This window comes from Dicentrarchus labrax, unplaced genomic scaffold, assembly GCF_905237075.1.
Source record: "Dicentrarchus labrax unplaced genomic scaffold, dlabrax2021, whole genome shotgun sequence".
NCBI lineage: Eukaryota > Metazoa > Chordata > Actinopteri > Moronidae > Dicentrarchus > Dicentrarchus labrax.
This window is the reverse complement of record NW_026136702.1, coordinates 2,452,651-2,465,977: the sequence shown is the minus strand read 5'-3', so window position 1 is coordinate 2,465,977 and position 13,327 is coordinate 2,452,651. Positions and strand designations below refer to the sequence as shown.

Here is a 13,327-nt window from a genome sequence, read left to right as displayed (position 1 = left end):
ATGTGAGCTTAACGAACACAGAAAGAGGTGTAAAATCGACACTATCGCAACAGATCACATGTAAGCGAGGTGGATGCGGCTCATAGATTAAAACATAAGTGGACAGAAGGACTGCTGTTGCTAAGCGAGCTCTTTAAAACACACACTTTGGGTTTACAAGATGAAAGTGAGCCAAATTCCTTTGATAAACAGCGCTGATGCAAGCTTGAGTAATGCATATAAACTGTGCACAGAACACCAGGTATAAATACCAACAGTTTCATGACACACCATTAAAAACATAAAAAAAAAACATAAACCTCTTCCTGCAAACTATCCAACAGATTATCCAAACCTTGACTGCAAATGAGTTCTCAGAGAAAACATCCCAGCTCTGGTTTTGTTCTTAACAACTCAACAATAACGAAACTGCGGTCAGTGTAAACCTGAGAGTCTGATGAGAAAAGTGAGATAAAGAAGAAGCTGTGAACTTTCCGACCACGCAAACAGTGGAAAAAGGACTCAACAACACCTTTACCAAAAAACACAGAGGTTACAAAGGCGTTCCACAGAAATCTACTCAGCAATATATATATCAAAACTGATATATTCCTGTTTCTGTTACTAGTGGCGCCATGCAGATACTCTTCGGCTGCATTTGCCTGAAACATCAACCTATGCAAATTCAATTCAATTCATCTTCATTGTATCGGTGTGGCAGCAGATATCTATCAGATACAGATGTATGAGTAAACCACTACAGTGTGCGATTTGTTGTGATTTGTGTGTGAACTGAACCTTTAAGATTGAGCTTCTATTTAATGCATGCTGAAGACTTTAAAATATCTTTTGGTATAACCCTCTTTCATTCGCTCCAGTTTTAACCCTCTCCAATAGATGGTCCGCCAGTGCCTGCTTATCGTGATATCATTTCTTTCAGTGTCTTGAAATGTCAATAAACCATAATAATTGAATAAACTATTGAAACTGAGTCATACATTTAAAAAGAAACAAAAATTGGACCCGTTTTCTTTCATCAAATTTTATTAAATAGAAACTAAAAACATAGTGATTCCAAAGATTTCTAAATTTAGAAACATGAACAAACTTCTGAACTGCGTACATTTTTTAGTTCTTGCTCATTTTTATTTTTATCTTTAAGCTGCTGCTCTCCACCTTCACCAATCAGCTGGCATCACCACGTTTTAAACGTAACGTAGTGACATCACCCGGAGCGTGCAACACCAAGATGTTAAAGACGGAAGCCTTAGCTGTCCACTGCACGAAAAATGAATGCTCTAGCTACATTTTTATTTTAGATGGATTCAAACAAGATAATGCAAAAACAACCTACCTGAGGAAGGTCTGCTTTTAGAGGGTTAAATGTGACACTACAGTTGTACTTACATGAACAAAGAGAAAGACTAACATTGTTTGTCTTCAAGCTAAATGAACATTTGCTCTGAAAATATCATAAAAAACACAACATTTACTGCACACAACTTCTACCCTCAGACCTAATGAATGACTAAACAAGCCAGGCATGTCTGGACATGGAGGTCTAGCTTGGGAAATCCACTGTGTGTATTCTGGCTGGAGACAGAGACATGGAGGAGTCCCTCCTTCAGGTAATCCCTCTCTGTGTGTCAACCAACATTCAGCCTGCTGCAGATCGTCTGCTGCTGAAGCCTTGTGACCCCCAGGCTGCAGGGCTCTAACATCCACTAATGCACCATCGCAGCTCCGCAGGGCACCATGGGTCTAACCCAGGGCTTCAGACTAACGTTTTGCATTGGTTGCACTGCTGCGCCTAACTTTTTTTTTTTTTTTTTTTTTTTTTTAGGTGCACCAGCACAAAATTTTGGCGCACCCAAATTTTTCATTGCGTTGCCTTTAACGCCGTACGGTCACCTTTTTATCGCTCTCCATAACTTTCATATAATGTGAATGATTTTTAAACAAGAATAAGGTGTAGAGAAATGCTTGTCTTTATTTGAAGCACCATTACATATAAAAAGAAAAATAAAGTGTTTAAAGTGCTTCACTGAGCTGAAGTTGAACATTTCAAACTAAAACACTAAGCAAAATAAAACATTTCCAAACAAAAGTGCTTGTGCTTAAATTGCTTTTAATTATTAATGATAATTATTAATGATAATAATAATGATTACTACTACCTGCCGCTGAAATGCAGCTGGGAGAGGGGCCACTTTCTCTACACACTTGTCACAGCATATCGTGTGTTTTTTAGACATGTTTTTTTAAAGTTTCAATACGAAACGTTGTTGACCCGCTCACGATGCACTATTTCGGGCCATATTCTGACCGCACTCCTGACAGTACACGCAGTGCATTGCGTTACGTCCTTTGTTGTACCTCAGCCAGGGAAATTGTTTCAGCCAGTGCTGTCTGAAGGAATATATTTTGACCTTTTTAATTTGGGTCTCGGAGCCGGGCTCTATCCCAGACTCGGTTGTCTCCTCCTCTGGTTCCTATGGTGGTTGCACTCTGGAGCCCTGGTCTAACCTATTAACACCTCACCAGCCCTACATGTTTATTAGCGCAGAGCAATCGGTTTTTAACCCGGTTACTCAACTAACCTGGTTTTTGTGTTGATGCATGTAGATGTCATACAGTAAACAGGTTAGAATAACCCAGTTATACATGAGAGACCTTTCTACGATGCCACATTTGCTTCCATATTAAACACGTTAATGTTGGCCTGGAAACTTTTGGGTTTTTGGTTTTCGATGTCTGTGAAAATCAGACTTGCACTTCATTTTGAAGACGTCAGTTATCAGTACGAATCAAACTACACACTCAATAACTAGTATGGAGCTCTTAAACGTCTCCTGTTTCTCGTGTCTGACTTTAATGAGCGCTATCAATTACTGCGGCTAGTGCAACAATCGCCAGAGGTGACTTTTAAAAGGAAAGCTCCAAGGTGAACAAAATTAAATGTCTCCGACGTGCAGAATACAGGCAGAAACAATAACTTTACTAAGCTTCCATTGCATCAGTTGCATTGTGCTACTGTATGTGAGTTTTCATGGGGACTGAACCCCCACTGTTATCTCTTCAGGGTATCTTATGAATGAGTCCCTTCCTCATCAGTGGGATGGGTGGGGGGGGGGGGGGGGGGTCCCTCTCTGGCTTTCACATCCTGGATAATTATGGCTCTTGGAGTGAACCCAAGCTTCCCTTGCTCTGCGTCGACACTCCCACCCTTATCCCAGTTCCTTATCTGGGTCCAATGGGGCCTGGCTATTCATTGTCCCGCTCTGCTCGCACACACACTGTCAAATCCTCTTGCTCAGGGTCAATGAACTCTGGAAAAAAAACATTGGCTGTGTCGAACCACAATAAAGTCCCCGACTTATGTTATATATTACGGAGAGCTCCACGTATACATCTGCGAGTGCGTCATTTCCCCTGAGAGACCCCCCCCCCGCTATAAACTCTCATGTCTGCTTCAGTGAGCCACTGCTTATTTTGCTTGGTAAGATCAACAGTTCAGGACAGGACGGGGGGGGGAGACAGCGTTCTCCACATCAGCAACTTGATCATGTCCACACCTCTGTTGGTTTGGGCTCGAGCTGACTCTCCTGCTCTGTTCGGGGGGCACGGTGACCTGAGTCAGCACCTGGGAGATACAGCTCGGATAAACAGCCAGATAAGCCTGATGTTAGCACTAGCCAGTAACAACAGCTCACTGAGCTTCTTTCCATTTTCCCTGCACTGTGCTGTTTACTCCCACCTGCCATTGTGTTCTCAGGGTCGTACATTTCATTCAATTAGGAGCTACTGAAGAGGGGAGAAAAGCTTTATAAGCTTGGAATTTTGGAACAGACTAAAAGGTTCATCCAGTTTATTCAACAGACATATTTGTACCATCGACTTCTGTCTCATAACTGTCTGCAAACCTGTTCCCTCCACGGTCAGCCCTATCAAGCAACTTGCGATTGTCAAACCAAAGTCGAACTCTGCTAGTGAATCCACTGATTGCAGCAGTTCCACTGAAATGAACGCACTTCACTGAGAAATGTCGTCATTTCCAATTTCTGTAAGTACCGATTCCCCCACTACTCTATGGAAGGATTTTATCCAAGTCTTGTGGTTTCCACAAATGAATTCACATGAATGCTAAAAATAAAAGAACCAAAACAGCCATTGCAAAACAGCTGCTAATGGAAGTGACGAAAGGCACAGAAAGCTTTGCTTCCTTTACGTGTGACATTATGTGGAAGCTTACTTGTTGACTGATGTCCAGCTGTCACAGTGACAGCCAGTAACAAGTCAGTGAGTGCGGCACATATTCCATCACAAGAGCAACGACTGTGTGAAAGAAAACCCAGAGCACTGACTGACACAGACAACAGGGCTTACCTCTCGTAACAGAGAAATAATGATTCTATACGGCCCTCAACTTTTACCCCTAGTGAAAGGCTGGAGTGGTAGTGGGATGCAGAGTGGCCTTCAGCTGCAGGGTGTCCTTAAAGATTCAAACACCATCTGCTGTGGCGACATATTTCCACTTCCAAAATTAGGTTTTAACACAAATGATTAGACCTGCAACAGCACACAATATGCAAACTATACAATGCACTTTACATTGTGTGGGGCTGTTTTGACTGACAACAGCATGATTGTGACATTCACATTCATGAAACACATCCTTGTTTATTTTGTTATAACAACAGTGCGGGTTTACAATGAAAGTGCGTGCTACAGCCTGCAAAAGCAATACCAGTTCATTTTCTATCATGGAATGTTTTCCTACCATCTTCAATAATGAGGGAGGTTTTTTTTCTAGTTCTCTTAAAATCATTTATTGAGGAAATAATAAAGAATTTGTGGCGATAACCAAATAAAAAATACAGGTTTTGAATATAAAAACTCATTACAACAGTGTAATTTCAACTGTCAAATAACATCAGACACTGTTAAATTGCTGGGCGATATTACAGTTTTAATGTCCCATATGATATTAATTCTCCACCATACAGGTGCAGAGCTGAAACAACTGCTGTGACTCTTCAATGAGCAGCAATATTGTTTTTCGCCGTGAGGAGTTAAGAGGGGAGCCCGATTAACTGTGTACCCTTCTTACAAACTGTTATGTCTTTATAACAGAACAATTAATAACCCACAACTAACTTACCATGACAGGGCCAAACACCCGGCCCACTACAACTTGTGACAATTTGTTTCTTAGTTGTGCAATAGGACAGTGGTTCCCACCCTTTTTCTATCATTTAATAAACGACCCATGACTCAGTCATATTTTATAGAAATGTCATATTATATTTAAAACCAAATAGTGAAAGTTTTTTGTAAAACGAGTGATTGGGATGAATCTTTAACAGATTATTTCCTGTTTAGGGAACTTTTTATACAATTGTCTGTATTATGTATTATGTATTTTTATATAATCTTTAACAAATCATACGTATTGAATAGGTTTCTTTTTTGACAAATTTAATGTTTTAGAACATTTCCATAATAACTTACTTTACTCCACAGAAGTAAACCCAATGCTACGATTTTTAAAGGTTTCTTACGTGCCTTAAAATCAAAAAGGCCTCGCAACCCTCCATGAGGCTTTGGCGACCCCTAGTGGTTGGGAACCACTGCAATAGGACATTTGAGAAATAATATAATACGAGTATAATAAATACTCAGTTTATAGTGTTTATAACTATAACTAAATACTTTCTTTTGATAAGGAAGCAATGTTAAAGTTGTTTGCATAAAGTTCTGTTTTTACTATTGTTCCATTGATTCTGTTCTGATCATGTTGTGAGGAGACGTAGTAATAAAAGCCTTATACATGATTAAAATGTTTTATATCATATGTATTCCTGAAAACAAAATAAGAATATAAACATATATAAAAAGGATATACCATTAAACCGGCGGAATCTTAAATACCTTGATACAAATGCTTGGTTATACCGCTTATCAGTAATATATTATTCATTACAGATTATAACATTATAGATGCGGCTGTAGGACGCTCCACTGCTGAGGAATAAGTTGTACTTTCTGACTTTTCGTCACCTGCTGGTGGCAACGTTCAGCTCTCTCCAACATCTTTCCCTTTTGAAATTCTAATTCCGTGTTATGACAGGATGGAGGAGGGCAGAGCAGGGAGAACACCAAAATAGCATCATCTGATCTTTCTTTCATAAACTTTTCCACTCCTGCAGCAATACACTGGAACAGACTTTGGCAGAGGAAGAAACGAAAAATCAAGCTGTCAGATGAAGTATTTAGTCACAGGCTCTGCCGTTGAGCTTCTCCTCATAAAACCTGAGCTAAAAAAAAATGAATAAATCTGGAGAAATTGCGGAGAGCCGGACACAAAGACTTGATATTATGAGTAAAGCCATTCTCACATCATTAGCTTCCTCCATTTCAATCTCTTATCAACATAGCATTACAGCTGGTATCACACACTTGCACTACTATTACCAACACTATAAATACACATCCTGAATGCTCAATTACATTATTCAGTTAGGGAATTCACTACCATCAGCCATGTGACTAAAAGGCTAAATATAGTTTCCAGAGTCTATGTTGGCTGCAGTAACATCTTCAATGTGTTTACAAGGAAAATACATTTTACCCACACTGCTCCTTACCACTAATGAGATGCAGAGGAGTACATTTGGTAATGACAAAGGCCATCCCCACACACACACACACACACATTGTATAACTGAAGACAAAATACTGGAAGCAGTGTATGCATAGCTTCCAGGTTTGAGGATACACTCAGTCAGGCAGGATTTTTTCCTGCTCTGTTCTATCTTTGGTGGTGTAAATATGCCGGCTCTGTGGGGTCCGGGCAGTGATAGCCTGAGCTAATGAGCTGTCAGTGGACAGGAGAGCGAGGAACAGAGGGAGAAAGGTGGGGGGGCAGAAACAGACAGACATGATGAAAAATAAGTTGGAAGACCAAATCCACAAAAGGGAGGCTATTCATAGTAATCTATTGCATCACCGTACGGTCATCTTGGCTTGGCAAACAAGAGGTGTATGTAATCAGAAACAGAGTGGTTGTAATCAAAAGAAAACCACAGCCAGTGACCAGTGTTTACTGCGATGAGAGCACTCGAGGAGAACGCAGGGGCCATCATTAGGATAATATGAGCAGAGAGGAGTCTACCCACATAGAGCCTTCGAAAGCAGGGCGGCACACCAGCTTACATCCTCAGCAATGAAAGCTAGCTGGAGAGTTGGCATCTGTTTGTCACATTTTAATCATTTGGATTAATCCAACTGAGCTTTGCACTGGAAAGTCTCCAAAAGTCATGATATGATCTCTCAGTTTACTGTCGGCAAAGCCAGATTCAGTTACCACCAGAGCTCACATAATGGATAAGGACACTCACATCGCATCTATAGTTGTTCTCTCTGGACCGAACAGTGTGGAAAAGTTGAATTGGTTACTTTTATCTTGGGTTTATTCAGGTTCAAACTGCGCAAAAGCACACAAAAAGGCCTCTAACCAAGGCCGGCAAAGACTTTTGTAGGTGAAAGGTTTTGGGTGGTGGAGGATGTTAAACCAGCTGGATTCCAGTGTTTGCAACTTAAATGAAGCATGATGGACATATCTGCACAGGCTTGTGAGGGATGTATTTTCTCAGACGTCCATGCTTGGTTTAGGAAAACATGGAGGTGGCAGCTCGCATTCAGCACTCAGGCATTTTGTTAACGTTTCTTAATCAATGGATTTCAACATCCAAACTTTTCTTGTGACTGGTTTGTTGGTACAGTAGATTACCTTCACACTTCAAGAACTATACCTCTGTAGCGCTCAGGCGTCATGGTGCTTTTATTTGGTGACACCCAAGTCCAGCCAGCACCGTGTCCACCTGTTCAAACAAGCCAATACTCAAAGGAAAACACTTCAGAGCTCTCCAAACATGTGTGATACGACCCAGTGTGAGTTTCCAACCACAGTTTAACCAGAGCGAAAGTTAACTAAGATATTATCTCTACTCCATCGTCAAAGCTGTCTGTTGTTCAGGTTGGTGCCACAGGCCTGCTGTAGTGTGACCTATAAGGCTACCACAGCGGCATTTTAAAAAGGATCTCCTAGATCAAGAAAGCTATGTATTTATTCATTTACTCACTAATGTGTGCACTCACTCTCTTTTAGCCTCCTGTGATGAACAACTGACAACAGTGGACAGAAAGCAAAGTCTTTTATTGGCTTCTTCATAGTTAACTGCGTACTATAGGCTGACTTTGAATCAGGAATCCCACAGGACCCATGGGGAAATCCTACAGTGCTTTCCCACTGTGCTTCAGTAGGGGAATGGATAAAACCAACCCTGAAGAGCAGATATCCTTAAAGGCCTGAATACACTCCCAAACTAGGGCTGCACCATACGGTAAAAACATCATACTGCGATTATTATGACAGATACTGAGATATGATTCAATTTTTTGCAACACAAATTTAATTCTCACTGAAAGAAACTTTTTTTTTTTTTACTTATACTTATATTTCTGCAAAACAGTATTGGTAAAATAACCATTCAATTTTTTTATGTCATGTCTCCGCACCAAATTATGGCGGGTAGTGACAATAAGTATTGGTGTCGATAAGCAGTATCAGTATCAATATTGGTATCAACGATACACATCCCTAATGCAGGATAATGTACGTTAAAGCTTCATCTTCATCCAGCAGTTGTTTAATAAGGGTTTCCGCACAAGGTCAACATGTAGCGTTCTTTGCTCAACATAAATTAAGATTAATCGCCTTCTTACCGTCAATCAAAAGACCAGCAATACTCGACGTGATTGAAACAGGGTAAAGGTTTAAAATAATGAAAAAAGGACAGCTTCGGTTGGGAATAAATTAACCAGAAAGATAATGTAAGAAAATGTGTTGTTGGTGTTTCACGTGTCCCATACAGGTACATCGGAGTGACTGCTTGCTGCTCTATTCAATCCAGCCACCTTTAAAACACTGAAGCCTGCTGTTTTTTAGACTGGCCAGTTAACTTCTTGAAAAAGTACAGCAGCAAACAGACAATCCAGCTCTCAGCGAGAGGCGGGAACAACAAAGTGAGCATGTGAAACTCAACAAAAAGCAAATAATGGTTCACTCTTGATGGCTGTTTTAAACACGCGAGAAACTGATGTTTGCCCTCATAATTAGATTCACAGAGGATGGCTGAGGGCCAAAGACGGAAATGGAAAATGACTTGAGCTTGAGGATGACGGTTTGTTTTTTGCTTTAGATGTTCAAACAATAACTGATAACTGGAGCCAGAGAAAATCCAAATGGGCTCAATGACACACTGAGGCTGACTAGCCGTTTTAACATCAAGGCACCGTTTTTAATCACCATGAAGAGGCCACGTGAGTGTATTTAAAAAAAAACTGCGTGATTGATTAGTTTATTTTCCATATGAATAGGTAACAGCGTGGGAAAGACCCAGACAAATAATGGTGCAAGAGTTTAAAAAAGGCAAACGTTAAGACAGCATCCTGGAACAACAGTACTGAATGACTTAACAGTTGAAGAGTTGGGGCTTCTGCTCCCATTGGGGCCACCTACAGTACACAGCTTCGAGGCACAGCCGTGGCGCAGTGATGCAGTTTATGAATCTACGACACTGGGTTTTTGAGGCGAGATGCTGATGCCGCTTTAGCTACGGAGCTCTACTCTGTGGGAGTTTCTTCATCATTTGACCCGAAGGCGTTTGACGTTCAACAGCAATGAATCTTTAAATAATAAATTATATTTGCTAAAGGTCAGGAGTGGGAGAGTATATGCAAAACCGCTTTGCGTCACAGTTTTTATCAAAATTATGTGTTAAACTACGTGGAAATGTGCTTTATTTTGCAGTAATTTGCCACTTAAAGTTTCCATTCCACTTAAACTGCACACATGAACGTGAAATCTGGACACTACGAGTAAGAGTAAAGGCAGCGGTTTCTGCAGGATAATGTTACCTGTATGTAATTTCTACAGTTCCTATATGCTGGAGTTCACACAAAGAATGCAGCATTACAGCGAGTGCATGTAACGAGCCATGAAGTCAGTATGGCTGAATCAGTTAACACCAGGAGCTACTGGTCAGACCAGACCAACCATACCACCACAAAAAATACATCTACCACGACTTACTTTCCCACAATGCTTCAGAAAGTACAGAACGAACAGACTTTACGCTCGTCTCCAGTGTCTGCGCGCTCCAGAGAGGGTCCAATCCCCCAGAGGCACATTAACATAACAACATTCGATCTTAAACTTATTGACCAACCCTTGTTGTTCAGGCACCTCTTTCTCCTTCACATTAATAAACAGGGAGGGGAGAGCTGTGTATATTTTACACTAAATGCTTTAATGAATAGTGCAGTGTGGCACTCCTTGTTCAAACACACCACAACTGCATGTCGAGGCTGTTAGAGAGCGCGTTTACATTTGTAATGGTTGTAAACACACGAGCCTGCAGCAAAAACTGAGCTGTAATGAGCAAAGGAAAGTTTCATCTAGAGCTCAAACTCTATGAGGGGGGGGGATAAACCCTCAGAGGACCTGATGCATTTCCTTTTAGGATCAGGGTCAGGCTCTGCCACCATAACACAGAATCTTCTCATCTACAACGGAACTAATCGTGTAAAAAACGTCCACAAAGACTTTCATTCAACAGCATAATAAGGGGGGTGCCAAAACACAGTGGACTATAGATAGCCTCATATATGACCAGCACGCCCACGCAGAGAAGGAAACATGCTCTAATGTGCATTTTGGCTCCGTCTGTTAGAAGTCTGCTGGAGAAAAGAAAATCCACAAGACACCCAAAGCACGCTGCTTGTGAGAGGCAGGCTATTTATAGGCTTACTCCAGCGAGGGAGACGGCTCTTCCCTCATGTTTGGGATCAGCTCTTCACACGGGTGAGAGGAGGGAGGAAGAGGCGAGGGAGGGGGGGATGGTACTCTCTATTGACACAACACTGAAAGTGACACAAAGTGTTTGAACTTGAAGCATTTATTCTTCAGCAGTCACACTATTCTGCTATAATTAAGTGCCATTAGGTACCAAGCTACGGCCATAACGCAGCAACAGCCGTGGAGATCATTCAACAACCTGCACAGACACTCCTTCAGGAGCCGCCCCCCCCCCACCCCGACACACCTATTTTTACACAGAGCATGCTTTTGCTTTCTTCAGCGAGGCAAGCAAGTGGCGTGGCTTTATCTAGAGTGAATATTTGAATGCCGCTTGTGCTCTCAATGATGCAAATAGGATGTTGGTGGGTCCACAATCTCGGGCTGGCGTCAGCGTTATTCACAGCCCTAGTGTACGCGAGGAAACTCCCTACCTCTCGGTTCAGATACTGCAGGAGAGCCCGGACATGAATGAAAGAAATAGCTAGAGGGTGTAAACACATGGGGTGCCGCGCTGTATGTTGCAGGAAATCAGCGTCTGTAGTGATGCAGAGGCCAATTAACATACTCCTGTGTATTAAAAAATCCTCCTGGTTCCTGCTTCCTAGAAAAAAAAAAACATTTAACTTACATAAGTTTGGTTTTTACTTGCAGTGATGCACACAAGCAGAGCCTCAAAAAGGTGGGTGTACTCTGCAAGGGTAAAACTGCTACTGCATGGAGGGGGGGGGAGGCAGGGGTTGGATGGATCATAGCTAAATGATGGCCATAGCCAATACTATGATCAATACTCACATCTTGTCACTGCCACTCACACAGAACATGACAGAAAAAATGGGTCAGTGCATGTGAGGAACACACAACAGCTAGCATGGGTCTATATGGTGATGAGAGGCCCATGTGTTTACAAGTGTTGAGACACACACACACACACACACACACACACACACACACACACACACATACATACATACAGAGGAGTCGTGACCAGCTGAGGGACGTTTTTATAGCGTGACATGAAGACGTTGAGTTGACAGTGTGGAGGAACAACATTTTAAACACATTCATGAGGAGAGACAGCTCTGACAGACAGACAGCTCTGACAGACAGACAGACAGACAGACAGACGTGTATCAATGGAGAGAGAGGAGAAACTCACATCCTCGAACAGGGATCCGACGTTGGCTGTCACCAGCAGTATTCCTGTGCCTTGCGCTGCTGTCAGCTTCCCTGCCATAATTATCTCTCTCTCTCTCTCTCGCAGGTGGGTCTGAGAGGTTTGAGGGTGAGGGGTGAGGGGGGGGGGACTTTTTCTTTTACAGGTAAGAGGGAGGGAAAAAGAAAAAATAACAAAAACAGAAGCCGGCGAATGTCTCACGAAACTGGGGGTGGTAGCTATAAGACCGGGGATCTGCCACTGAAGCCGGGGTTGAGGCGGCTCGGCTGGAGCATATTTTTCAGCAGTGGCCGTGCATCTACCCAGGAGTTGCTTCTTGCAGTGGAAGGTCCGTTGGCGGCAGACAGGCAGGCAGGCAGGCAGGCAGGCAAGGCAGACAGACAGGCAAGGCGGTTTAGCGTGCTGCTTCTCGTGCTACTTTTTCACGCTCAGAGCCATCGCAAAAAACTTCCCGGTTTTTAAATCCACGGCGAGTTGCCCGAGGGCTCCGGGTTTCATTTCAGCCACACTGTGAGTGTTTGCCCCCCCTCCTAGCTGCTCTCTCTCTCTCTCTTTTTTAGCGCGGTGTAGAAAAGTGTCCCCTCCGACAGCAGCACTCTCCACCAGGACCATTGCCTTTCACTGCTCGCCCGCTGATAGGCTGGAGCCCCTCCGCCGCTCTGACGTCACCGCGCCAATGGAAACACGGCGCTGTCTTAAAGGGCCAGCGCACTGTAAACACAGCCAGCCCCGCCGCGGCGTCCATTATCGGACACTGATGGAAGTACCTGGTGGAGGGGGGGGGGGGGGGCGTTGTCGTTAAAAGTCCAGGTGACTAAGTTCCTTCACCTCACCCACTTTCCTGTCACTCTTCTATCATTCAAAGGCAAAAAAATATATATTTTTAAAAAAAAGTCATTCTAAAATAAGATTTTAATTAATCTTATAATTAATTAATTATTTTTTTCACTTTATACACACACACACACACACACACACACACACAGAGGCTGAAATACACAATCATGCACATGCAGGGCTTGTGGACATGCAGATGGTGGAGTGATGAGCAGCGCCCCAGTTGCTCAAGGGCACCTCTGCACTTTTTATTTTTTTGGACAGGAGGTGAAAGTCTGTGGGACTTAAACCAGCAACCCCAATCCAAGTCCCTACACACTGAGCTACTGTCGCCACATTACCTAATACTATCCTGTGCATACTGCATGTGCTGACTGTCATATCCACCTACCTCATGTACATAAAGAAAGCCT

General features: G+C 42.5%; 1 protein-coding gene across 2 annotated transcripts in view; it reads right to left on the bottom strand.

Moving 5' to 3' along the window:
• LOC127372569 (inositol polyphosphate-5-phosphatase A) overlaps nt 1-12,696 on the bottom strand; it is a 138,325-nt gene extending 125,629 nt beyond the window's left edge. The window contains exon 1 of one of the 2 annotated variants that reach the window (XM_051416465.1): nt 12,060-12,696. In XM_051416465.1, coding sequence (XP_051272425.1) covers nt 12,060-12,137 — 78 coding nt within the window. In that variant the 5' untranslated portion in view covers nt 12,138-12,696. The remainder of the gene's footprint in view (nt 1-12,059) is intronic. The other variant, XM_051416474.1, reaches the window with a different exon arrangement.
• Nucleotides 12,697-13,327: the final 631 nt, after the last annotated feature.